Source organism: Perognathus longimembris, chromosome 6 (genome assembly GCF_023159225.1).
Source record: "Perognathus longimembris pacificus isolate PPM17 chromosome 6, ASM2315922v1, whole genome shotgun sequence".
Classification (NCBI taxonomy): Eukaryota; Metazoa; Chordata; class Mammalia; order Rodentia; family Heteromyidae; genus Perognathus; species Perognathus longimembris.
In genome coordinates this window covers 26,707,293-26,734,492 of record NC_063166.1, presented here as the reverse complement: position 1 = coordinate 26,734,492, position 27,200 = coordinate 26,707,293, and the positions used below count along the sequence as shown (strand labels likewise).

The window sequence follows — 27,200 nt, the reverse complement described above, 5'->3', positions numbered from 1 at the left end:
AAAGGATCAGATTAATCTGAATAAGCTTTTAAAATAAAAGCTTTGAACTAGGTGGGGGCTTGGCGTGACAAGTCTCATGTATCACAATTGATGATAAGGAGGTTATTTTCCTGTTTTCTTCTGTTTTGTGCACACTATGAGGTTTCTAAAGAGGCCAGTCATCTTTAAGGCAGTAGGTTGTAGAGCTCAATTAAAAAAAAAAAAACACAAAAAAACATTGTTAATTGCTGTAACTTCTATGACTTGAAACTGTATACAAGTACCTAATATATAAACTCAATTGACACTAAGTATCTGTAGAAGTAAATTTTTAATGGCTGGTTAATTATATCACTACATTTTTATTGCAATATAGTACTCATTTAAGCACTTAAAAATGGAAGGTGTACAAAGATTAAATTAAGACACAGTAAATTGACTAAATATTTGGTTTTTATATAAATAAAGGTCATAACCACACTGTTGACATGTAATACTGTTATAATACAACAGTTAAACTTGTGAGTCTACAACAGAAGTCATCTGTAGTTAAACAGGAAACAAAGTTGAAAAAGACCATGTTAAAACAAAACTACTGGGACTAACAGGTTGGGATTGTAAGTAGCAACAAACATATTCACTCAGCTCCTGAGTATTTCAAGTTTTACAGTACACATTAAAAATGATTTCTCCCATCAACACTATAAATTCAAACTGTCGGATGTTTATGCATTTTGCAAATTACACTGATTGAATGCTTATATGTGAGTGGGGGTCGGAACATCTCCCAATTTGAAGTTCACATCACCCACATGCTAACACAAACACAACTGTTCCACTTCCTTCCCCCTTTCCCCCACAAAGAAGGCAGGATTTTTTTTTTTGTTTTTGGTTTCTTTTAGGTAATTGTTTTAAAGGATTTCTGATGATCGATTTCAATGTCTGAAATTCAGTAATATTTAACTCTTAGACAACTAAGAGGTTAAAGATGGAAAATAATTTCTCCTAACACTAAGTTAGAAAATCATTTGCATCATGCTGTAAACTAGGAAGCAATGTAAAGCGACAAAAACCTGTCCCCAGTACATAATTAAAAAAAATCTAAATTTCAAATCAGCAGAGCTGCTCTATTTCCATGTTCACTATATGCCACAATATAAGTGAGCTCTTGAAATGCATAGCTAGTGTAGGTAGTCTTCCACTGTGGCAAATGCACAGGATCCAATTCCTGATCGAGCCATCAGTCCCAGACACTGTGTGGCCTGTCCCATTGCTAGGGCAAGTGGAGGTTGCTTTGGCAGATTGTGGGTTTCTGAGGGAAAAGGGTTTAAACAATGGAAAAGGCAATTAGGAAGACATTTTAAGAATATCTCTCAGTCATGAAAACGGTGTATTTCCTACACAATTTACCAGCTGCCTCCTATGGCGTTTAACTACCACTACCCAACTAGCACAGATAGGTGCTTTGGACAATACACAGCGCAGTACAGCCACTAGATATACCAAGTGCCAGCCTAGCACTAAGTACAAGGCCCTGAATTCAAACTCCAGTACATCATCATCAAAAAAATTATAGGAACTAAGCAACTGCTCAAAAGCAAGCGCAGCTTTGTCAGTATAGTATTTGGGTCAAAGAAGGCATATGGTGTTAAGAACATCTATAATTTTCTTTGACATACAAAACACACTATATACTAGTATATATAGATGAGCCTATATCATATAGCATAGTACTTAAAATTTATATTACACGCCTAAATTACCAAAAAAACCCCAATTTTTCTAAATGTTAGTACTGTCCCAGACTAATTTGTTACTGAGTTTTTTTTAATAATAAAAACCAGTTTTGATCATCTGACAAAATGAATTAACTCTTATTAAAGTTCTATACCACTATATAAATGCATGCTCTCCTTTCTCAGCTTGACTGTCCACAACAGTAAGAAGTTAACTGTTTTACCCATCCTACAATTTGTAATGAGTTGTATTTCAGTCATTTCCCTGGCTCTAAACTAAATTTTTACTGCAACTTTCACAACTTTTGCCCCTGACAGAAACAACAGGCTATCTTTCTACTGTGCCCATTTTTCCAACATTGGTCCTGCCAATGTGAAATAAGTGGCAGAAAATACTTGTCAGGGAAGAAGGCTACAAAGAAATGTCTTTGGTGGGTAAATAGTTCAAATTTAAATGCCTCATTCTAAATGAGAAGCAGACATTGACAGCTCCCAGAAATGCTTACATTCACAAAAACTTATCCAAACATCCTGAAGTATCCCACAATTTACTGTTTTTATTCCACTAGAATCCATGTAATCTGTGTAAGGTATAAAGGAGAAAGGTATAAGGGAGCAAAAAAGCAGTATTACTTTACCATAATATAAAGATGACAGGAAATTCCCTCAAATATTCTGAGCATCTGGTTAACCTGGCTTTGGGCTCTACTTACCTAATATTGCACTGTTGAGAGCTGAGCACACAGGTTCTCTCTGAATTGGATCAAGTTGATTTCCAACAGGGCTGTTCCAAGGATCTGAATATGCTAGTAAACTGAATGCATCCTGTTGAAAATAAGCAGTTTTTCAGCTCAAATAGTTCAGCCACTGTGCTTACAATAGTTTCAAGTTGAAAGAAGGGTAAATGACTTTAAGGCTCTACATCATTTTGACCTTTAAACCCATTTACTCCCGCTTCTGGGGCACTCTTCATTTCCAATCTGCAGTATGCAGCAAGGCTTTCTTTTTCCTTTCCAATTTTTCTTGTAATCAACCATTTTTATTCACCCCTTCCCCATTCCTACAACACAAACAAGAGTTAGAACTGATTTCAAAGGAATGACTAATAAGAATTAACAATCTCTCTCTAAATGCCAGCTTCATTTGTATAATGGAGATTTTAAAGAGATCCTAATTTCAGGTCCTATGAGGACCAAATGAAGTTATTAGCAATGTCAGTCCATTCCAACCTTTCAACCAATGATGTCTTGTATGTCAAAAGTCAATATTCTAAACCCAGACACAGACACACATGTACCCTGTTACTCAAGTCATCAGATTCTTCTCCTGTTACCCAATATTATTTTTCAGTGTCACTACTGAAGTAGAGATAAGGGCAAGACATTTGGACAACTACCCAGGCCATGCCTCATCTACACATGTGAACATCCACTTCATGGTACATACATAGCCACCCATAAAGAAGCCTGTTCAATCAGTATCAAACTACAAAACAGTATGTATACCTCTAAACAAATACATATGGCTCCTTAATGTCTTATATATTGCTAAATATTTGTTTTTTCTGCCCCAATAATGAAGACAGAATAAAGAATAATAAATAAAGAATAATAAAGACAGAAACTGCTGTACTATTTTGAATCCTCTACAGCAGCATATAGATGCTGGGTATGGGAAGGGTTTTCAAATATCTCCTTAAGACCTGACTTAACTTAGGACACTAATGATGTCCATGCATCCCACCTGACCTATTTCCTAGACCACAGCTTACTTGAAACTTACCATGTAAAGAAAACCCTATATATCTGGAAGGTTAGCTCTATTCAACCCAGTATTTTCCAAAGACTGAGTTTTAACAAGACTTAAATTTACCCTTCCACAACCTTGTAACCACAACCTTCTAACAAAGTACACAAAGTACCATAGTACCATTCACATAGTACAAATAAATTAAAAAACAAACTGAAGAATCGGCTCAAGGAATGACTGGTAATTAAAATCTTCAAATACAAAACTTTCTTTATGAATCCCTATCTTGACACACCATCAGAAAGGTGAAATGTAGTCTCAAGTCTCACCACCCTCTAGGCATTTGAAACAACTCACAGAAACAATAATTACAGTAATTCTGGGAGCACTACATTGTGAGGACCATGGTTTCCAGCATGTCAATACTCATAATATATTCTAAGGCTGGTATTGGCCATGGGAAAAAAAAAAGAGGCAAATGGAGGCAGTGAGAAATCAAGGTCACACAGTACTGTACTCAGTAAGATGCAGTTTCTCCTAATTATCAATCGGAACATTAAAAGGAACATGCTTGTATTTTGTTGAACACAACTGTCAGGCATGGAGTACAGTGACCAGGAACTAGTCACTGCTTCAAGAAGAGACACTCACAGGGAAAGGAAGATAGGTAGACAAGTAACATTCAGGGTATTAAGGACTTAGCAGGTTCAGAGCACATGAACTCTGAGGTTGAAAGGAAAATCATGGTTAGAACCAACAATTAGACTCTAAAATAAAACCTCATTAAATTTTTTTCAACAACACAATGGAGTTTTAAATAAAGGAATGTCTTAAGAGAGTAGACTTGATTTTAGAAACCTCATACAGCAGAACTATGCAACATGGCTTGGGAGTAAAAATAAAGCTAGAGCAAGAAAATATAAGCTTTTAAAAAACAGGCTTGGGGCTGGGAATATGGCCTAGTGGCAAGAGTGCTTGCCTCCTCCCATACATGAAGTCCTGGGTTTGATTCCCCAGAACCACATATACAGAAAATGGCCAGAGGTGGCGCTGTGGCCCAAGTGGCAGAGTGCTAGCTAGCCTTGAGCAAAGAAAAGCCAGGGACAGTGCTCAGGCCCTGAGTCCAAGCCCCAGGACTGGCAAAAAAAAAACAAAAAACGGGTTTGAGCTAGGAATATGGCCTAGTGGTAAAATGCTTGCCTCATATATATGAAGCCCTGGGTTCGATTCCTCAGCACCACATACATATATAGAAAAGGCCAAGAGTGGTGCTGTGGCTCAAGTGGTAGAGTGCTAGCCTTGAGCAAAAAGAAGCCAGGGACAGTGCTCAGGCCCTGAGTTAAGCCCCAGGACTGGCAAAACAACAAAAAAACAGGTTTATGCCACTCAACCCAGTACTAAACAACCACAATCTATTATTCTTCATAAAAGATAGTGAAATCTGCAAAGTAACATTCATGGGTTTTTTTTATTTGTTTTGGCCTGCCCTGGGGCTTGAATTCTCCAGCTTTTTTTTTTTTTTTTTTTTAGTAGTTTATTGGAGTTTCATGGGGACTTTTCTGGGATCAACAGATCTCAGCCTCCTGAGCAGCGAGGATTCATGTTTTAAACCTTGCTGAAACAGGTAATGATGAACCAAGGAAATACAAATAAGCAACATTAGGGTAATACCAAATATTAGTCTTACAGTAGGCATCCCTGATGGCTAGCTGGGAGGCTTTTGGAAAGAAGTATGCAGCAAGAACCGCAATAATATTCATGTCCTTTCACCAAATGAAATAATTTTAGAGAACATCAAGATCAAATGTTTAAAAGCATTAGACAGAAATGTGACTAGAATACAAAACAGCAATGCATAAGCTCATAGCAACACAAAAGAATCTCAGAGCCATTTAAAATTAATTTTTAATTATATGTATAGAAATTGGGCAAAGTAAAAACTATTAGTCATAAAAACTATTATGATAATAAAAATACTAAATAGGCAATATATATATGCAAAATGAGAGTTAAGGCCCCAAACTGAAAATATTTAGGAGGTAATTGTGCTATTACGTGTTTAGCTCTATTTTGAAGAAAAAGGCATTATTTAAATGGGAATAATTTGAGGGAAATATGTCATGGAGTTGAGGGAGACACCCATTACAATGTTATCTAATAGAGTTACTTTGGAGCACATAGTTTCAATGTAGGATTTAGAATTTAAATTTAGTTTTAATTTCCAACATGATAAATATCATACAGCGCACATAATAAACACAAACCCTTTGGGATCTTTACCTTTTATCAGTGCTAGGAATAAAACCCAGAGTATATAGATTTTCACTCAATACTCTACTACCAAGCTAAATCCACAGCTCTCTTTAATAATTTTCAAAGGTTTTAGTCACCGAAAGAATTAAGAACCGTTGCCTACATCTTTGGGGAACAGGGAACAGTACTGGGACTTGAACACTCCTAACAGTTTTTGCTTTAGTTATTTTTCAGAGTTTTTCTCTTTTGGCCTGGGGCCAGTTGGACAGCAAACCCTCTCTATGCCTGCCTCTATGTACCTGGGATTAAAGCTTTTCCACTCATGCCAAGATTGTTTGCTGAAATAGGGTCTCAATAACTTTTTGTTTAGGCTGGCCTTGAACTGCAATCCACCTGATGTCCATCTCCCCAGCAGCCAAAATTACAGGTGTGAGCCATTGTTGTCTGGCTGAAAATCTTTGAAGGCAAATGCAGACAGCTATTTCCCTGACATATGACTGTTTACATGAAAAGTTATTTCAACCCTATTATTGAGCAACTATTCAGCACAAAACCATAATTTAATCATTTTCCTGGTAGCTCAGGGGTACCATTATAAAGAGTTAATTGTGCTGTATAGTAGTTGAAGTTCTCACTGAAGCACTCATTTATTTCTCTTCCCTGGCTAGTCAAACACAAGACTGCATGCCTTAACTTGGCATGGTTTTACAGGTGGGTCCTTTAAAGGTGTGGTGGCCAACTCCTATTAGAGAAGGAAGACCAGGAATGTCTACACAGGTGCTATTCTGAGGCTACTGTGCAGGTTGACACTTACTTTTATTGGTTTTATGCCAAGTGTATTGTGTTAGGTACTTCTAAGACCAAAAGCCAATTATTGTTAGTCATTTGCCTTTCCCTTTCATACTTATCAGCCTCCAGGCCACCAAATGCATTTTTCCCCTTTGCTTTTGTGGATTTTGTTTATGGCTGAAAAGTTAGTGGAACTGGTGGACAGGCTAGGAAAATTTTAGGCAGGGCCTAGTTAAGACGAGGTGGTGGGGGTGGGGGGAGACGACGACCCACAATGACAACGACGAACACCTTTCAAAGATGCACCAAATCCCTGCTGCTGTCTCCCACAAAGTGAACAACTTCAGCATCCACCTGCTCCCAGCACACCAAGATAGCCTGTTCTCAGCATGGCCTATAATCAACAGGACCAAAGACTAGGACAAAAATCTCTAAAAACAGTAACAAAACCTTTCCTCTGCTAAAATTAAGCATGTCAGATTTTGTCATAGTGATGAGAAAAGAGATTAATATAGGCTTCTTCCAAAACAGGAGAAAATGTTTATTTTTTAAAAATCAACTTTTAAGACTTGTAATATTTCCTTACAATGAATTGTGATCTGATTTAAATAGAAAATTTCTTCACCTGATACACTAAACTATGACTAACTCACTGAATCTATTAACATTTTATCCCAGTTACCATCCATCATGACTATAACCCAAGAAGACACCTGAAAAGGTATTTTCACCATTCTAGTCACGAAATGCGACTCCTCCCCACTCAATCTCCACAAAAATGAAGATCACAAATTATGCATTCAACCTACTACAATCTCAATTTTTATTACTAAATAATTCAAGTTTATAGGTTTAGCAACACACATTTTGGCTAATTGTACAGATATTCTGTCAACTGTATAGTTGAGGAAATAAAACTAAGAAGCTGACAAAGGGCACACATGCTGATAAAGCAGAACTGAGATTTAGACCATATTTTTTCCTTAAAGCCCAATGTTCCTCCCAATATTATCAGAGCTACCTAATCTCACCACATTTTTACTTGCAAATAGTGATTGGGGGAGGGGTAAGGAGGAGAGATTTCACGTCTAAGAGCGCCAACAATGTCTAGCATACAACTCAATGTTTTACAAACTATCTTTGTTTGAGACTTTTGTGATTTCTCAAACTACAACTGAGATATGAAATGTCCTCCTAAAGTTAATGTGCCCAAAGCAGCTGGTCAAAGGTAGGGAGTGATTGAATCAGGAGGCTCTAACCTCATCAACAGATTCACCCACTAATGAGTTCATAGCTTTTAATGGATTCTTGGATGATGGTAGAAACTCAGAAGGAAGGCTTTGTTGGAAGATCTGAGGAGGCAGGACCTTGAAGGGTACATTTTGTCTCTGCTCCATCCTTGTCCTCTCTCTTTACTTGCTGGGAGCCAGGAGGAGGAGCAGCTTTGCTCTAAACACATGATCCCCTAACACAATCACCACAGATCCAGAAGCAACAGAGCCAAGTGACCATGGACTGGGACCTCTAAAACAGAGACAAAATAAACCTTTCCTTCTTTACTTAGGGATCTTGTCAAAGTGCTGGAAAGATGAATGACACTACACACTTACCTTCAACATTTTTTTATTTGCTGTGTTTTTGCCACACTCTCTCCTCAGCTGCTCACTCATTGCTTGCAGCTCCCGCCCAAAGTGGATCATTCTTTCTATGGCAGCCTGACTTCCTCCACACAACTGGCGTCTTAACTGACTTGAATCAACTTCTGTAAGCAAACAAACAGTATTTTTATCATCTATGGAATGCAGAACAATGAAGAACATAAATTTCTGTTATATTTTGTATACTTAGTTATATTTCATTCTATTCTTTCATATAAATCATTATTGATTTTTTTGTTGCTTTTTTTGAGACTGGGTCCTGCTATGTAGCACAGGCCAGCCTGAAACTCAAGATCTTCCTGCCTCAGCCTACTTAGTAGTGCTGAGATTACAGACTTAGAACACCACACCCAGCTACTAGACACACAGTTGTTCTTTATGTTTTGGGGGCTTTTTTTGGGGGGGGGGCCAGTCCTGGGGCTTGAAGTCAGGGCCTGAGCACTGTCCCTGGTTTCTTTTTGCTCAAGGCTAGCACTCTACCACTTGAGCCACAGCACCACTCTTGGCCTTTTCCGTTTATGTGGTGCTGAGGAATCAAACCCAGGGCTTCATGCATGCTAGGCAAGCACTCTACCGCTAAGCCACATTCCCAGTCCCAGACACAGATTTTTTTGAAATTTAACATGGAACTTTAAATCTCAAAAGCATACTTCATCTGGGTCACAAGGGATGTAGGATCCAATGTCTATTACACAGCTGAAAAGTGAGAACCTTTCAATGTTATAACTCCAATAAAATCATAGAACATATTTTGTTAACCAAAAGGGCTACACTATTAGAAAAATTACTATTATGAAGCACTTTTATACTACTTGGGTTAACAATTAGTAGCCAACAACATTGTAGCTATATAAACCAAAATAAACCATTAATATGACAAGACTGATGATGCTAAGGGCTAACACTAATAAGTACTTAGTACTATTTGCTGTTCAGATTAATTCATTTACTCTCTAAAGTGACTTATGAGCCAGTTATTTTACTCATTTTACAGATGAAGACACTGAGGCACAGAGAAGTATTTGTCCAAGGTCAAACAGCTAGTAAGTGGTAGTGGCAGTTGCAGAAATAAAATCCAGGTAATAAAGCTCTAGAATTCCTGTGTTTTTGTTTTTTTGGGGGGGTGGAGTGGGGTGCAGGGGGAGGCATGGGCCTTGAGCTCAGGGCCTGGGTTTTGTCTCTGAGCTTTTTTGCTCAAGGACAGCACTAAACCACTTTGAGCCACAGCACCACTTCCAGTTTTCTAGTGGAGGTAAGAGTCTCATGAACTTTCCTGCCTAGGCTGGCTTCAAATCGTGATCCTCAGATCTTAGCCTCCTAAGTAGCTACATAGAACTCCTGCTCTTAACCATGTTTAAACTACTCTTTAAAAGCTGAGGTTGTGGTTGACACTCATCTAATAACTAGGCTGCCTTTTGAACAATGAGTAGTGGCTTTTGATCTCAAAATACTAATAAATCAAAAATTGCCAAGGAATTTCAACAAACAATTCATAAATTTCAATAATTTTTCACTCTCCATTTGATGGGAATGTTTGTGGACTGTTTCACTTTGGGGTATAAACTATCAACAAAACAAAATTATGCATGCAAATGTCACCGAACCACACTGTTTGTCAGTTTGGGGGCTTAAAACTCAGGACCTGGGAGTTCAGGGCTACCTGTGCCACAGAAACACTTCCAGTTTGGAGATAAGAGTCTCACAAGGACTGGCTTCAAACTGAGATCCTCAGATCTCAGCTTCCTGAGTAGGTAGGATTACCAGGTATGAACCACAGGTGTCCAGACACATCTTTAAGTACAAGAGGACTATTTAAGCATCACTCATGTGCCAAACAGAGCACTGTGAATGTCACAGATCTGCATTTAATGAATTTGAAACTCAGTTTACTAACTTTGTAACATATCTACCCTCTTGGTTTTACTGATTATATTGAAAAATGTTAAGATTTCTTTCTGCTCTCTCCAGCCTTAAATACTCTAAGAGTCAAGATGCAGTACTGCTGCACTGCACAGCACTCAAGTGGAGCCTAAAAAGCAGAGCTGAGCCAAGAAACTAGTAGTTCACTTTCAGAGGAACTGAAAGAATTTCTATTCTCTCTAGAAACACATGCCCAAGAAAACTTTAAATTTGGTTTATGCTCATCAGCTGTAAATCAGTACAAGTAAGAACATAACCTTGTAATCATCATTTTTATTAAAAATGTAAGAAATATCACTGCAGACCCATTTCGGTGTCACAATCTTCCATTTCGTGGTCATGTTTAGAGCTACCATTTAGGAAACCATTGGATGAAGTTTCTCCAACTCCATTGGAGTAGTGATCTGTTTCCATGTCTACATCATTACTGAAAACGAAAAAACAAACCTAATTTTAGAAATATCATTATTTGTAGCTGAGTTTAAAATAAATCACTATGCAACTATGTAGCCTACAATAGTAATAGCAATCTGCAAATAAGGTAGTTAAATCTCAAACATTCAAAGCCAAACACATGGCTGACTTGTAACAAATTTGTACCCCAGAGGTGAGGGAAAAAAAATGTACAAGTGCAAAAGTGTAGTGATTTGTGTAACTTTACATAAATCATACTTTGGCACAATACTCAACTTTTCCAAACTCAGATCTATACTTTCTGAAACAATAACTCTTGACCTACCTAACCTAAAACCTACCTAACCAAACCACTCGCCTAGTGAAGCCACCTTCCTATTCAATCCGCTTCCAGCTTGCTTCTCAATCAAGTAGATCATGTGGGCCTTTGTACTACTCAAAAGTAAATGATACTTTCAAAACAAAACAAAATCTCACTTGCTCCTACCTATTCAGCTCTCAGCACTATTTCTGTCTGGCAGGCTATCTTACTGGCAACCAGTTCAAAAGTACTACTGAATCTTCACATTTGTGTGAAGATAGGGTCTCACTGTGTTGCCCAAGCTGGCCTCAAATTTACAATCCTCCTCCCACACTTTTCTGATATTCAGCTCCACATCTGTAAAATGCTTTAAACTGGAATTGCAGTGGGGGCATCCCTACATCTAGTTCAACAAGTCTTCATTTTTAAGCAGCTGTCATGGATGGTTTCCAGACAGTTTTCAATTTTCACTCAGCCCACCCTGAACAGTTCTGTGTCACTAACAATATCTGGATATACTAAAGTTATCAATATATGCCCTTTCAGATATATCCAACCTCTTATAAGCAACAATAAATATCTGATCTTTAAGACTTTTATGATGAATTGGTTAATGGTTATACAACCCAAGGGTAATTTCCTACTCCAGTATGATGGAGATAAGTAACAGACCAATGCCTATCATAGAGACCTATATGTAAAACATGTGATAAGGATATAAGTTAAGGAAAACAGAAAAGGTGGCATCTGAACTTGAGTTCTGTCCTGAATAGAAGTTACCATGAAGGTGAGGGAGAGCAGAGGAAGAGCATTTCTAATGGTGGGAGGTATGAGGGAAAAAGCCCAAGTTTGCAAGTCAAAAATCCTGGAATATAGTCTCAGCTCTGCAACTTACTACCTACTAATTGTTGACTGTTTTTAAAATGTCCTTTAATTTTCTGATATTCAGCTCTACATCTGTAAAATGGTTTAAACAGTCAATACCACCTTTACAATACTGTTGAAAGAAAACTACTACCAATTATAAAATAACTCTTGTTGTTTAGTAGTATGAAGCATTTTAGACATTGACTTGTTGCTTTACCTTTTCTACTGAACACAAAGAAGATGCACCCTTCCAATAAAGCTGAATTCATGTAATAACAGGTCTAGTTAGCAACTTCCTGGCGTGAGGACAGTATGTAACAGGAAAACTTGCACACCAATTGCAATCTTACCATCAGACAAAAACAGAACCTTCTATTAACAATAATGAATCAATTATAATATAAAGTTTACAGCATTTAAAAAATTCCACTCATAATTTCTTTACCACAATATTTTCCTAGTATGTCACCTCTACTGTGAAAAGCCACTCCAATTTCCTCAGAATGAGACAGGCCTTTTTCTGATAGCACTTTTGTAGCCATCCCTTATAACATGTATTGTATAACCACAGTGTTTTACAGAAACACTTATTGTGTGTCATAAAAGACTCAGAAATTTTGGCTCATCTCTGCAAAGATTCAAATACTATTTTGTGTGTATTACATAGACTCCTTTCTGCAAAATGGCATATCCAAGTAAGATTCCATGCTAAATGTTAGGGTTTGAGTAAGATGGATTGATAAACTTTCTCCAAAAATGCCACGTGACCAACTGGTTCAAGTTATAGGACCAAACCAGTATCCAATTGACTCAGATTTTGGACAACTGGTAGGTTGAGGACACAAGAATTTGCTCTTGCACACTAATTCAAATGATTATTCTTTGTAGACTTTAAGGATTCATGAATATTAAACCTGAGTGTGTCAGTGTACGGTTGGTGTACTGATAGACACATCTTCTCTCAAACTCCACAGCTAACAGAATGTTTGGTACACAATAGGTCCTCAATACTATCACCATGCTAATGTCTACTATAAATGACTGAACCATTTCCCCAAGCTACATAAAGATAGGATTTTTAAAAGATACTTTGTACAATTAGTTATTGTAAGCTCAGAAAACATTCTATACATTGACACCACAATGTGGTCATCTATCTAGATGTGCAGCTGGCAGGAAGATGATACACAAAGCCTTCCAACTGTCCTTACAAGCTCCTTAGAGGAAAGAGGAAAAAATAAAAACACAAGAGTCCATGTGCATACTGGGGGACTGAAACACATTGAAAACTCAACTCACTATGCTTTTTATTCTTGGGAATTTGAAAAGCTCCAGATCCCCACCAATGTGTGGGTCATATAAGTTCTCCTAAAATCAACAAAGAAATTACCTGCGTGGTTGCTTACACTAATGCAAACAAGGAAAACTACTTACCTGGTGAAGTTATTAACTTGCTGTGACCTTGACATATTTATACTGTTCAGTTCTGGTACATTCAAATTGGATGACTGATGTTTACTATGGCAATATGATTGATGTGCTTTATTTGCTATGACACCATTACTACAACTTTCGAAACCTGGGGACAAAAAGGAAAGATATCACATGGATCAAAACAAAACGCTTTATTGGTTAGGATGTAAATAATGCTCCCATATTTTTATTTTATATTTAAGACTTACTATAAACAGTAAAAAATCTGCTAGCCTCTTTCTGAGTTTTATAGTCTCCTCTAATGTTTCACTTGTGATAGACAGGATTTAATCCTTACGATTCGCCAAAAAGGCCCAGCATTCATATACTGCTTAATAGCAAGAAACATTCTAAGAAGTCTTTAAGGGATTTCATTACTGCATGAACATCAATGAGTGTTATTTACACAAATTTAGATGGTGGAGCCTGCTATATTATACACACACACAAATATATACGCATATGTATATTATAGTGATCATTTTAAATGCTCACATTGTTTATGGAGATCTATTAGTGAACTACTAAGCAGCTCTTAAGTTACTTCTTGGGATAACATGAATCTGAATCTGTAAACTTTCACCCTGAAGTGGAGTATACACAACTGTTACACAGCTACACAGAGAATGTCTACTTGTTTTGTGGCTCAAAATTATTGAAGACCAAAGTTTTAAAGTTAGGCCAGTAAGACTGAATTCTCACCAGAAAAATGTGCAGTGCTTCCTTTTCCTGATGCTAAGGTATGGATATTCATGCCATGACTGGGGCTCATACTTGGACTACTGAAGGGTCGAGGACTAACAGGGTAACTGTCTTGAGATTTTGGGCTTCGGCCTCCCAAACATCGTACTTCACTATCTGTACCGTTCACCATTTCTATAAACTGCCGAACTCTAAAAGGAAAAAAGAAAATTTTACTTAGACATATCTTTTAATGGCTTTGGGTTTATATAATACTATTTTTCAAAGCTTACATTTTTCAATAGGTCTGGTGTTTGGGAAAAAAAAAGAGGGAGACAGAGTCTAAGATAATATTATCTCCTTTAATCAAAACTTATTAAAAAATGAAAATCTGTACTGGGAATGTGACTCAAGTGGTACAGCAGTTGTTTGGTAAACTCAAGCAAGGCCCTGAGTTCAAACCCCACTACTGCCAACCCCCACCCACCAATCAAGGGCAATGGAAATCTGTAAATAGTTATAAGTAAAATTAAGGTGGACCCTATTTTTAACTACCCTTAAAAATCTAAACAATATTTGCAGTTTGTTGCAAATCAAATAGTGCTTAAGAATATGACTTCAACACATAGGTACCTATGATAGATATAAGAATAGCTTTCGCCATTTTACCTACCTCACCCTGCCCCATTCCCAATATCTTGGCCAAAAGAGGCCTCAGTTGAGGGCCATGTTCTAAGTACAAAAGGTTGAAGTATGGGGCTGGGGATATGGCCTAGTGGCAAGAGTGCCTGCCTCATATACATGAGGCCCTGGGTTCGATTCCCCAGCACCACATATACAGAAAATGGCCAGAGGTGGCGCTGTGGCTCAAGTGGCAGAGTGCTGGCCTTGAGCAAAAAGAAGCCAGGGACAGTGCTCAGGCTCAGAATCCAAGCCCCAGGACTGGCACACACAAAAAAAAAAGGCTGAAGTATAGGCACAATAACACTTTTTAAAAATAATAGTATCATAAAGTCAATTTCAAAATGCCACATTAGGATGGCTATTATCTTAAAACAAAAAAACAAAAAACAAGTGGTGGGAATGTAAAGAAACTGATTGGCTTCCTTGTACATTGCTGGTAGGAATACAAAATGATGGTAATCACTGAGGTAAACAATATGGCAGTTCTCAATATTAAACACAGAATTACCATATGATTCCCTTCTGGGTAAATAACCAAAAGAAACTAGGGCAAGCTGGGCACCACTGATTCATGCCTATATTCCTAGCTCCTCAGGAGACTGAGATCTAAGGATCACAGTTTGAAGCCAGCCCAGCCAGGAAGGTCTACAAGACTCTTATCTCCAATTACTAATACTATCAAAGAACAAGAAGTGGAGCTGTGGCTCAAGTGGTAGATTGCTATCCTTAAGCACAAAAGCTTAGGGACAGTGCCTAGGCCTTGAGTTTAAGCCCCAGGACTGGCACACACGCACCAAAAAAAAAAAAAAAAAAAAAAAAAAGGAAGAAAACAAAGAAACCTGAAAGCAAACATTTGTATGTCGGTATTCACAGCAGAATTATTTCTAAGAACCAATAACAGAAGTAACCAAGGATGTCATCAAGAGATGAATGGATCCACGAAATGTAGCATATATTTCTATTATGAGGTGTTCAGCCTCTGAAAGGAGGAAGTTCTGGCACATGCTTGTAATATGGTAGGTGCTGACAGTCATGAAGTGATCAATGATATATATAAAATTGCCTGGAGTGGGGGGAGGGAGGGAGTGAGTGACAGTGAAACAAAGGGAAGCCTCAATTTGGGAAGATGAAATGTTTGTAAGAGATGCACAGCAGGGAAGTAGGGAAGTGTGAACATGAACAGAACTCTACATTTGACAATGGTTAAAATGGTAAACTCTATATGTACAGTTGTCCTTTGCTATATCATGGTTCACTTACTGCTGAGTCAGTGTACTGTGGGTTTTTTGAAAAAAATACATAAACAGCAAGCCTTCACCTATCATGGGAGTTACATTCCAGAGACTTCCCAGAGACCCCCATGACAGGTGAAAATCCGCAGTGGCAATAAGTGAACCACAATATATCAAGGGACATCTGTGTAACACTGCTACTTCACAGATTTTCACCTCTTGTGTGAGTATCTGGAATGTAACTCCAGCAACAGGCAAGGGATCACTATCCTCTGTAATTTTTAAGTATGATAAAACAGAATTACTGTAAAGTACTTTTCAGGAGGAGAAATAAGATCCTCACCTTATAAGTTTTCCCATTTTTGTTTTTGGTACTGGGGATGGAACCCAGGGTCTTATACATGCAAAAGGCGCATGCTCTTATTACTTAGCTATACCCCCAAGCTCCAAGTATTTAAGAGCCTGTTGCTTAAATGTACTATTAAAAAAGTATATGTGAATATCTGAAACAAGGTAAAACAAAATTCGAACCATGAAAGCCTAAAAATGATTGTAACTAACATATTTAACAAATATGTACAATATATGAAACTACATTTTATTAAACTCACTTTAATGTAAAAAGGAGATTAGGATTTCTTTCAAGTAAACTTGGGTATAACTGTTGGGTCGTTTCAATGGCTTCTCCCATTCTTCCTGCTAAAACCAATTTCTGAATTCCTAGTTAGAAAAAGAAAGCAAAGCATTAAAACTTCTACAAAAGCAGAAACAGAACCTTAATGGGTCCTCAAAAAGTTAGTGAAAATCTTTAAAATACATTCTTAGAAAAAAAGAGTACTTTCACAAACTAATATACAAGTAAATATAGGGAAACACCTATTGAATAATAATGATGTTTCAAACAGCTGGGGATGTGGCTCATTGGCAGAGCACTTGCCTAAACATGTAATAAGGCCCTAGACTCAATCCCCAGTACTGGAAAATGAATGAATGAATAAACAAGCAAATAAAATTTCAAACAAGAAACTTAGGATATTACATTTTAAAGAAATAATATTGGAGGCCAGGTGCTGGGCTGGTGGCTCACATGGAAGAGAGGGAGGGAGGGAGTTTGAATTGTCCTACTGGACCTTTTGAGCTTGCTGCCTTTTCAAAAAGGTCTAAATTTAACAAATACTGAGTGCACACAGTGTCAAACATTTGCTGAATTAGAAACTGAGGATAAAAATGAGTATCTCTGTTGCCAGAGTATTAACACAAAGAAAAAGACAAACACACAATTTGCTACATACTACAAATATAATCAGAGCCATTATAGCAATTTCACCTACAAAAAAACTACTTTAGTCCATTTGTTTGGCTTTCATTCCTGCTCTCTATCACCCATCAAATCATACCCTCCCTGATGATTACCAGCACTTACTTTAGTAGGTAGACCAGTTTCAGGCTCAAACAGGACAAACAAGAAAGAATGGTGAAAAGTATGACAGTGATCAAATGCATTGTATTCATAAATTTATTTGTAGAATGGTAACTCATTTACATAACTACTTAAAAGACAATAAAAATATATTTTAAATCTAAACAACAAACATACTGGACAGCACTAGGATCCACACTAAAAATACTTATAATCAGTACTAGTTAAATTTATATCACAATTCAAATTCAAAGACGTCTGAATTTCTTTCACATACTATTCACCAGTATGTCATTCAGACCACTTTACAATTAAATCTTTTAAAAGTGTTTATTTCATGAAAGCTTAAATACTAAGACGGTTTAAAAGTGTCTCAAAAGTTATTATCTCTTTACATTTAGAATTCTAACAGTCAAAGCCAATGTTTAAAGTCAATCTTTAAAATGTCTGTGAAGGTAAATTTGAGGTACTCTGAAATGACTTAAATAATACATTTGCAAAAACTGAGTTATGATAATTTGCTTTATAATTATTAACATTTATTAATTACAAGGTGTTCCATTTTAATATGTCCATGTATGAATACAATGCATCTTGATCTGTCATCCTTTCCATCATTTTCTCCTTCCAATCCCCTTTCCTAAACCAGGCTCATGGAGTTTCCTTGTTCCATTTTCACACATGTATTATTATGACTGTATTTGACCTCCTTCCCTGTTTATCCATCTCCTTTCCTACTAACACTCACATCCTAGTCTAAAAACATGTCTAACTTATTTAAAGAAAATAAAATTTCTAATTATTAAAGTACCAAAACCTACAATTTGAAAACAAGTATTAGCCACACACACGGTGCCCTTACTTTGTCTATTCTTGATGGAAGCTAATTCTTCTAGAACGGTCTGGTCTGTAGATCTGGCAAAGGCCTCTGCTGTGGCACAGTACCCATGGTGAACTAAATACGATGAAACCATTCTTAAAATTAAAAGAAGAAACACATCTTTTAGTCAAGAGAATGTAAGCTTGACACTACAATTTTTGTCAGTAAGGCTACTTTGGAATTACAAATCTATTATCTTAAACAATTATGGCTTTGGTAACTTACTCTCAAGCTGAAAAACCTTTTGTTCTAGTAATGTATATTATAAAGTATTAACTGAAAATACATACACTACTCTAAATATTCCAGGAAAAAAATCAAGGGCATTAAACAATGCTTTCTTTGACTCTTGGCTTCTCTTATTACCTCACAGCTCCCTGGTCCCTTCCTATTAATTTTCCTATTATTCAATCCTGCTAATAACCATAATCTATATTTCACTTCAATTACATGACATCCCAGTAAAATGTTGGCATTTAAAAATAACATTAACTCTGTGTTTCACAGTACAGTTCAATCACTTTCCTTATTTGTTAAGTGGAATCACAAGTGTAAAAAGAAAAAGTAAATTCAGAGACAGAACTATCCAATCAGAGAGGGATCAGTCTTCCAATAAAAACCAATTACTGTGGTTGTGACCAGGAAACTAGTCATCACTTACAAAAAAGTGACAATGTTCTAAGAGAACAAGTGTTTATTTCCAGTCCTTAGGCTTGAACTCAGGGTTTGGCTGCTGTCTCTGAGCTTCTTCAGGCTACCACTCTACCACCTAAGCATAGACAGCTCCACTTGCAGCTTTTTTTGATAGTTTATTGGAGATAAGTCTCTCAAACTTTCCTGTATAGGCTGGCTTCATTCTGGTCCTCAGATTTCAGCCTTCCAAGTAGCTAGGATCACAAGCATGAGCCACTGGTGCCCAGTGAACACGTACATTATTAAAGAAGCCTTCAGGTGTTAAAAACATATACTTACATGTATTCACAAAACATATTTAGTAAAACTAGTGATCCAACAATATTGCCCCCACAAATACATCATGTACAAATATTCCACTATTAAATCTGCCTCCGCCTGATATTTCCAGAGCCAGTTGCCCAAGCAGGTCCCTGAGCTTCTTTTGCTCAAGACTAGTACTCTACCACTTCACTTTTTCAGTAGTTCACTGGAGATAATACTCTCATGGACTTTGCTGCCCAAGTTGGCTTCAAATCATGATCCTTACAGCTCAGCCTCAGGAGTAGCTAGGATTATAGGTATGAACCTAGTGGTTTTCATCTTATTTTAGTCTATTGTTCAAATTAAGACAAAGGAAATCTTTGAGAATGGGCTTCCTGAGCATTCATAGTATCAATTTTGTAAAAAAAAAAAAAAAAAAAAATGGGTAAAGGGTAAGTTGCTGGTTATAGAAATAAGATCACAATATTTCTTCTATCACTATCCTGCCACACTGCTGTGGAAATCACTTTTAGATCATTAATAAAATGCTGCAATCCATTCCAGCACATGGTGACTATTAAATGTTAAGATAGTTCTGTTTAGAATAAGGGCAGTTATAATCTTCCAGAATGTAAACACTATTTAGCAAAAAATGGATTCCAGTAACCTGAAAATAACCGGCATCATTATAGAGCAAACCAAACAAAAATTTAACCAAATTATGAAATATAAAATGTGCTATCATGTATATATAGTCCAGTACATGTTGATGGTAAGAGTGAGAATTAAACAATAGTTCTTTTCCTCCATAGGAAATCTGAACTACTGTTGAACAACACAGTTAAGCACAAGGTCTCCAAAAGCAGAGATCCTCAATTACAAAATATAGGTATTCCTCTGAATCTAATTTTTGTATCTACAATACTAAAGAGTGAATTATAAAAACTACTGAAATCACTAGGTGCTATGGAAGGGCAAAAAGTGAACTAGCCCAGTCTATATAACCAATGTCGCTTTATTTCTTCCATCAAATTAAGACTGAAATATCTTATTAAAAACAACAACAACAACCAAGGCTGGGAATGTGGTAGAGTGCTTGCCTAGCATGTATGAAGCCCTAGGTTCGATTCCTCAGTATCACATAAACAGAAAAGGCCAGAATTGGTGCTATGGCTCAAGTGGTAGAGTGCTAGCCTTGAGCAATGAAGCTCAGAGACAGTACACAGACCCTGAGTTCAAGCCCCAGGACTGGTAAAAAAATAATTAAATAACCAATGTGGGAGAGGAGAGTTAGGTCTAAAGTTTGTCACACTTACTTTTGAATCATGGTCTGCCATTCTCCTTCCCGGTCTCCAATGGGAAAGCGGTCGATCTGTGCCTGTATTTTGGTTCTCCATTCGCGCATGTAGTCTTCTATATCAAATACAAAAGGATGTTGCCCAAAATTGGCATCAACCACTTCTCCAGGTGTCTGAAGTCCCACAGTAGGATACAAATTTGGCTGTAAAGCAACATATTTCATTGAACATCTAATCATTTTATAAGAAAGATTTATTTATCCTCTTACGTCTTATCTTTGAAAGATCAGAACCAAAAATTTACTTCATCATCATTTAAAACCCTCAACCAAAATATTGGTAGAAGAAAACTAAAAATGATATAAAGTACGTTATATGTTTGATAAACATTAAATGAAGCTATCTATTTTACTTTTTCATGGGCCACCTTGTATTTATATCATGGTAACATTTATACTACATGACATTATATTTCTAATACATGAAATGTAATTATTCCTTTTAAGAATGTCATACAATAGTTACAGAGATTCAAAAATAAATGCTTAACTAGGATTTAGCTTAGCTTTGTGTATATGTGTCAATGGAGCTTGAAATCAGAGCCAAGGGTGTTGTCACTTAGCTTTTTTATCCAAATCTGGCACTCTACTTCTTGAGCTACATCTCTATCTCTACTTTCTGGTGGTTAATTAGAGGTAAGAGTCTCACAGACTTTTCTGTCCAGGCTAACTTCAAACTGTGATCCTCAAGCCTCAAAGATTCTAAGCATGAGTCACTTGAGCCTGGCAGGCTCAGCTTTTATGTAAGACACATATCTACAAACTGCACATTTAAAGCTAGTTCCCATAAAAGTACATTCACAAGCAGGTACTAGTTTAAATGTACTACTTCCATTTACCTGTATGTTTGGGAGACCTGGTTTTATAAAGGAGACAGGAACTACATACAGGACAGTGCCAGTACCACAGTGGGGATCCTTCCCATAAACACAAAAACTCTAGAGCTGGAGATTTGCTCAAGTACAGAGTGCCTGCTTAGCAACACTGAGTTCAAACCCCAGTACCACACATAAAACAAAGTTGACAAAAACTTAAATGGAGGTACTTCAAAGGAAGAAAACAATAAATTTGAGCATTCAAATTTAGAAATACTCCAAGACCTCAAAGCTAAACAATCAAGTGCAAAGGAAGTAGCTTTAAATATACAAAGAATGAAAGAATCCTTTTAGCTCTATCACTAACTGTTAAGTCTAAAAGGAAAGTGTGTTACTGTTTACTAAATGCCTGGGCTTAATTATAATCAGTAATCTTATGAGGTACTATTACTAATATATGTAACGAGAAAGAAATTAAATAACTTGCTAACAAAACGAAGAGGTAGAATTAGAACATAGGTCTGATGTCAGACGCAAGTCCAAGTAGTTGGTTCATAGCCTAGGCTGGCCAGAAGAACATAAAAGGAGACCACACTGGAAAATAAGCAACATAAAAAAAGTGCCTAGAAGTATGGCTCAATAGTAGAGCATTTATCTAACAAGCCCAAGGCTCTGAGTTCGACCCCACTATGGACAAAAAAAAAAACCCAAACCATAAATATTGTCAAAATATTTTTTTAAGGGGCTGGGGATATGGCCTAGTGGCAAGAGTGCTTGCCTCGTATACATGAGGCCCTGGGTTCAATTCCCCAGCACCACATATACAGAAAACGGCCAGAAGTGGCGCTGTGGCTCAAGTGGCAGAGTGCTAGCCTTGAGCAAAAAGAAGCCAGGGACAGTGCTCCGGCCCGAGTCCAAGCCCCAGGACTGGCCAAAAAATATATATATATATTTTTTAAGTTAAACTCCAGTGGATTTTGGAAATAAATGGCAAAGCAATATATGCAAACAGATTATTAGCAATCAGAACTACGGTCAAAGAATTTTAAGACAAAGCAGATGAAATACTTAAGATACTTTTAGTATAATCTCTTCATTTCACTAAGGTAAAAACGGAGACACAGTTTCCATTAAAACTCACTGCAGAATTACAAGATAATTTCTTTTTTTCTTTTCTTCTTTGGCCATCCTGGCACTTGGACTCAGGACCTGAGCACTGTCCCTGGCTTCTTTCTGCTCAAGGATAGCACTCTGCCACTTGAGCCACAGCGCCACTTCTGGCCTTTTCTATGTATGTGGTGCTGAGGAACTGAACCCAGGGCTTCATGTATACAAGGCGAGCACTCTACCACTACGCCACATTCCCAGCCTTGATAATTTTTTTTTAAAGTATGGAAAGACAGAGACAATAAAATCAACAGAAAGTTTTGCTCAGACAACAGAGGAAAAAAATTACTAGTTCAAGGGGCTGTGAGATAGACTGTGGTAGAATACCTACCTAGCACACCATTGGCAAGGTTCCTGGGTCAACCCCTAATGCAGACACCTTAAAAGTCCCAATGGGGGCTGGGGATATGGCTCAGTGGCAAGAGTGCTTACCTCGTATACATGAAGCCCAGGGTTCGATTCCCCAGCACCACATATAGAGAAAATGGCCAGAAGTGGCGCTGTCGCTCAAGTGGCAGAGTGCTAGCCTTGAGCAAAAAGAAGCCAGGGACAGTGCTCAGGCCCTGAGTCCAAGCCCAGGACTGGCAAAAAAAAAAAAAAAAAAAAAAAAAAAAAAAAAGTCCCAATGAAAATGTAGACAACTTGCACAAAAAATGAAAGATGATGACAAACACAGGCAGAGATATTTTGCCCAATTTTTTCAGAATGTAAATTACAAGGCTTTTGTTGTTTTATTTTCTGTTGATACTGGGGTTTGAACTCAGGCTTTGTGCTTGCCAGGCAGGCATTCTATCATTTAAGACTTGCCCAAGGCCCTAGTCCTTTTTGCTTCCCCCCCCCCCCCCCGCAAGGTGGGGCCAGACTCAGATTCTATTACTCATCCCTCCTGTACTTCTGGGATTACTGTCTGGCTTTTAGTTTTTCATACACTGACCATTTTGTTTAAATGAAATTATACAACATGAAATTTCATGTGGTAGCATATATCTAGATTATAGTTACATAGGAAATAATGGTTTTCCCCTAAATTAGAGATAATTGTTCTTGCCTATTAGTTTAAATCTTAATGAAAAGAACAAGAAAACATTTCTGTACTAAAAATATTTCCAATCTAGAAACTGTTCAAGAAGTGCTATGAAAATTCATATTAGCAACATAATTTTGTTACATCTAAAATATATCTTCTAAAGAAAATGAAAGCAAATAATTCATTTATCAAACATTTTATCAAATATTTCCAGACTAGAAATATAATTTAAATGTGAATATTACTGAAATGGCAGGAATATATTAATTAATCCCAAATGGAGCTGGTTTAACAAAGACATTTATCAAACCAGTGAGGTAAAGCTGGGAGGGAAAAAAAAACTATTTTTAAAATGACTTAGAATTTTATACTATAAAATACAATATGAACTGCACCTGAATGGTGCAATACAATCTAAGTAAACTGGTTTTCCTACAAATATACCTGCCCAGGATTCAATGCTCATGCAGTCTCAGGTCTAGAACACATAGATACTTCCTCGGTGACTCTTTTAAAGGAAAGAGATGTAACATGGGGAAGTCCTAGGAGATATATCATAAAAATGAAAAAGTAGAAATACTATAAAAGGAAATCTATAACCACAATAACCACCCTATCCACCACAGGAACAAACTTTCACATCACCAATGGATTATCAAGACAAGGGAAAAAACAAATGTTTCAAAGGTAGGCCAGAAAACAACTAGAAGCTCAGGCAGATACAGACATGTTTACAACCAAACCTTTCCCAAATGATCATTGCTCTATCTACCAAGGGGTAACAGATGACAACAACAACATGGCTCATTCTGACAAGTCAGGTGGACATGGTTAGTGAGCCAGTAAAAGGAGAGAAAGAAAGAAAAAAGCCAACTAAAGTCCAGCTTCTACACCTACTCAGCCACTCTCACCCAAAAGACAACTGTAGCTAGGAACTTAAGTTTACTTCCAAAAGATGATTACTTGTTCCATCACTGCTTGTTAAGTAATGCATCTTGGTGTACATTTTTGATTTGCATACTCTAAACTTTCCAAGTTATTTTCCATTATAATTTTGATTTTCTTAAGGAGTACCTGTGTATAAATTTGTTGTCTATTCTCTGTCTCAGTCATCAATCATCTCTCTGAAAACATCTTAAGGGGCTGAGAATGTGGCTTGGTGGTAGAGTGCTTGCCTAGCATGCATGAAGCCCAGGTTTGATTCCTCAGTACCACATTAAGTGCAAAGGCTGGAAGTGGTGCTGTGGCTCACAAGCAAAAGAAACTCCAGGCCAGTGCCCTGAGTTCAAGCCCCAGAACTGGCAAAAAAAGAAAGGCTAAGCATAGAGCAGCCCCACTTTGGGGTATCTACCCAAAAGCAAGACCACACTAAAGCCACCAGCACAACAATGTTCATCACAGCACAGTTTGTGACTGCTAAAATATGGTATCAACCCAGATGCCCCTTAGTAGATGAGTGGGTCAGGAAAATGTGGTACATAAAATGGAATTCTATGCCTCTATCAGGAAGAACGATATTGCCCCATTCGTAAGGAAGTGAAAGGACTTGGAAAAAATTATACTCAGTGAAGTGAGCCAAACTATAAGAAACATGGACTCTATGATTTCCCTCATAGGGAATAATTAGTACATGTTTAGGCTAGTCATAGCAGAAGATCACAATAGCACAATAGCTATGCCCTTATGAACACATAAGATGATGCTAAGTGAAATGAACGACAAAAAAAATCTCAAACTGAAATGCATCATTTAATCAATGACATTTATACTACCATGGTTCAAGTAGCTGTGTAGAACTAGCCAACCTTGGTACTTAGCTTTTTTTATAATGGAACAGCTGTGTAAGTGCACCCTCTGATCTTCTGTCAACAAGCCACTCAAGAAAAACAACTGAGAAAGGAATATCAGAATCTTGGGTTTTTTAAAAAAAATTTTTAAAAAGTAATTTTGGTTAGTATCATCTTGTAATAGGAAGAAAATGACAGCACCAACATGGCTCAAAGTAGCCAGCTGCTTAGAAGAGAGTTGCTAATTCTGAGCTTGAACTCAGGGCATGGGTACTGGATACTTAATGCTAGTGCTCTACCACTTGAGCCACAGCACCACTTCCGGCCTTTTCTGTTTAAGTGGTACTGAGGAATCAAACTCAGGGCTTCAAGCACTCTACCACTAAGCCACATTCCCAGCCCCTCTTAAGTATTCTTGATGTCAGAGAAGATAATATCCTGCAGAAAAACAAACATCAACCTGAAAAAGTAGTTTAACAGGATGGGCTCTAAATATAATGAAGTGTCAGGAATACCTTTAATGTGCACTGCAGTTCATTCCTTTTAGTTATGCAAGAAAAGATGCTCATTTAAAACCTACGTTTAAATAACCAGAGATCATTCAATAAGTATAAAAATTCTAAATGATTAAAAAGTGTCATTTTTTTCTCCTTAACCTGAGTATCATGTACATTGCAACTAACAGTGATTTTGTAAATAAAGTATCTAAAATAAAACTTCTACTAATAACAGTCTCCACACTCTTACACTAGTAATAGTCGCCACATTTTCACTTTTCTTCAAATAAACTAGGCATGCTGTGTGCCTCAACACCTCTAACTTCCATTCTCTTAGAACACTACACAGCCACTTACTTAGCTAATAACTCCCTACCTGCATCCAGTAACTCAAGTTGTGCTCTGAATGAAAACGAGCAGCTTACCAACAGTCCTGCCTTTGGAACTTCCATCTCATATTTGTTCCTTCTTTCATAAATACTTAAAATCTTTTTAAGTACATTATAATTTACTGTTTTGATTTTTTTCTTGTACTATTCTTCATGTTTCTAGCTGGGATACTGTAAACTACAAAGAACAGAAATCTTTACTACCTGGTCTTTCAAATGATAAATCCAAGCACAAAACCTGACTCTTGGGAGGCCTAAGTACACATTGGACAAATCAATGATGAGAATTGCTACAAAGTCATTTGCCAAAGAAACACATTTTTGAATGGCTAGTGAAAATAAAAACTATTTTTTAGGGGTCAGGGTAGAGCAGTCACACATAAGGTCTGAAGTTCAATCTCTACAACAAAACCGTTGTTTTAAATTACCAATTCTGATTTACTTTGTACAGCAGGATGCAGTGCAATTTGGAGCTTAACTCTTAAAGGTCCACATCAAGTAACTAGAATAACAATCTTGATTCTACATATGGCATGTGGCATATAAACAACAGGAATGCAACTTTTTTAAACATCCTATGCCTACTTTTTCTTTTCTTTTTTTCAAGGAGTAGGTGGCACGCAGGTGAGGGTGATGCTTATTAAGACAGGCATTCTACCTCCTGCAACATACCTCATCCCTTTTTGATGTGTTTTGTGCCAATCCTGGGGCTTAAATTTAGGGCCCATATTTTTTTTTTCCTCCAGGCTAGGGTTCTACACAGAACCCTAGCGTTGAACCACAGCTCTACTTCTGGCTCTTGATGGCTAATTGGAGATAAGAGTCTCTCAGATTTTCTGGCCCTGGCTGGCTTCAAACCAGGATCCTTAAGATGATTTCAGCCTCTTAAGTAGCTAGGATGACAGGTATAAGCCACCAGCACCTGGCTTACTTGGTTATTTTTGATAGGGTCTTATTTTGCCTGGGCTGACCTGGACCATAATCCACTTCCTGCCACAGCATACACCACTGCACCCAGTTTTTTTTTGTTTTGTCAATTGCTCGTGATGAGGTTCTTGAAAAAGTTTTGCCTAGGCTGTACTCAAGACTAACTATCCTGTAATCTCAATCTCCCAAGTACCTAACATTATAACACCCTCTCCAGTTCTTCCTTCTTTATACAGTTCTCTTCATTTAAAAAAAAAGGGGG

General features: G+C 37.3%; 1 protein-coding gene across 1 annotated transcript in view; it reads right to left on the bottom strand.

Annotated features, from left to right (window-relative positions):
* Window positions 1-279: 279 nt before the first annotated feature.
* Ranbp9 (RAN binding protein 9) overlaps window positions 280-27,200 on the bottom strand; it is a 74,893-nt gene continuing 47,972 nt past the window's right edge. Inside the window, exons 6-14 of the mRNA XM_048348446.1 lie at window positions 20,289-20,473; window positions 18,019-18,131; window positions 16,348-16,456; window positions 13,842-14,032; window positions 13,101-13,245; window positions 10,390-10,511; window positions 8,117-8,268; window positions 2,429-2,540; window positions 280-1,291 (exon numbers count right to left, since the gene is read on the bottom strand). Of these exons, the coding sequence (XP_048204403.1) occupies window positions 1,161-1,291; window positions 2,429-2,540; window positions 8,117-8,268; window positions 10,390-10,511; window positions 13,101-13,245; window positions 13,842-14,032; window positions 16,348-16,456; window positions 18,019-18,131; window positions 20,289-20,473 (1,260 nt within the window). The 3' untranslated portion in view covers window positions 280-1,160. The remainder of the gene's footprint in view (window positions 1,292-2,428; window positions 2,541-8,116; window positions 8,269-10,389; window positions 10,512-13,100; window positions 13,246-13,841; window positions 14,033-16,347; window positions 16,457-18,018; window positions 18,132-20,288; window positions 20,474-27,200) is intronic.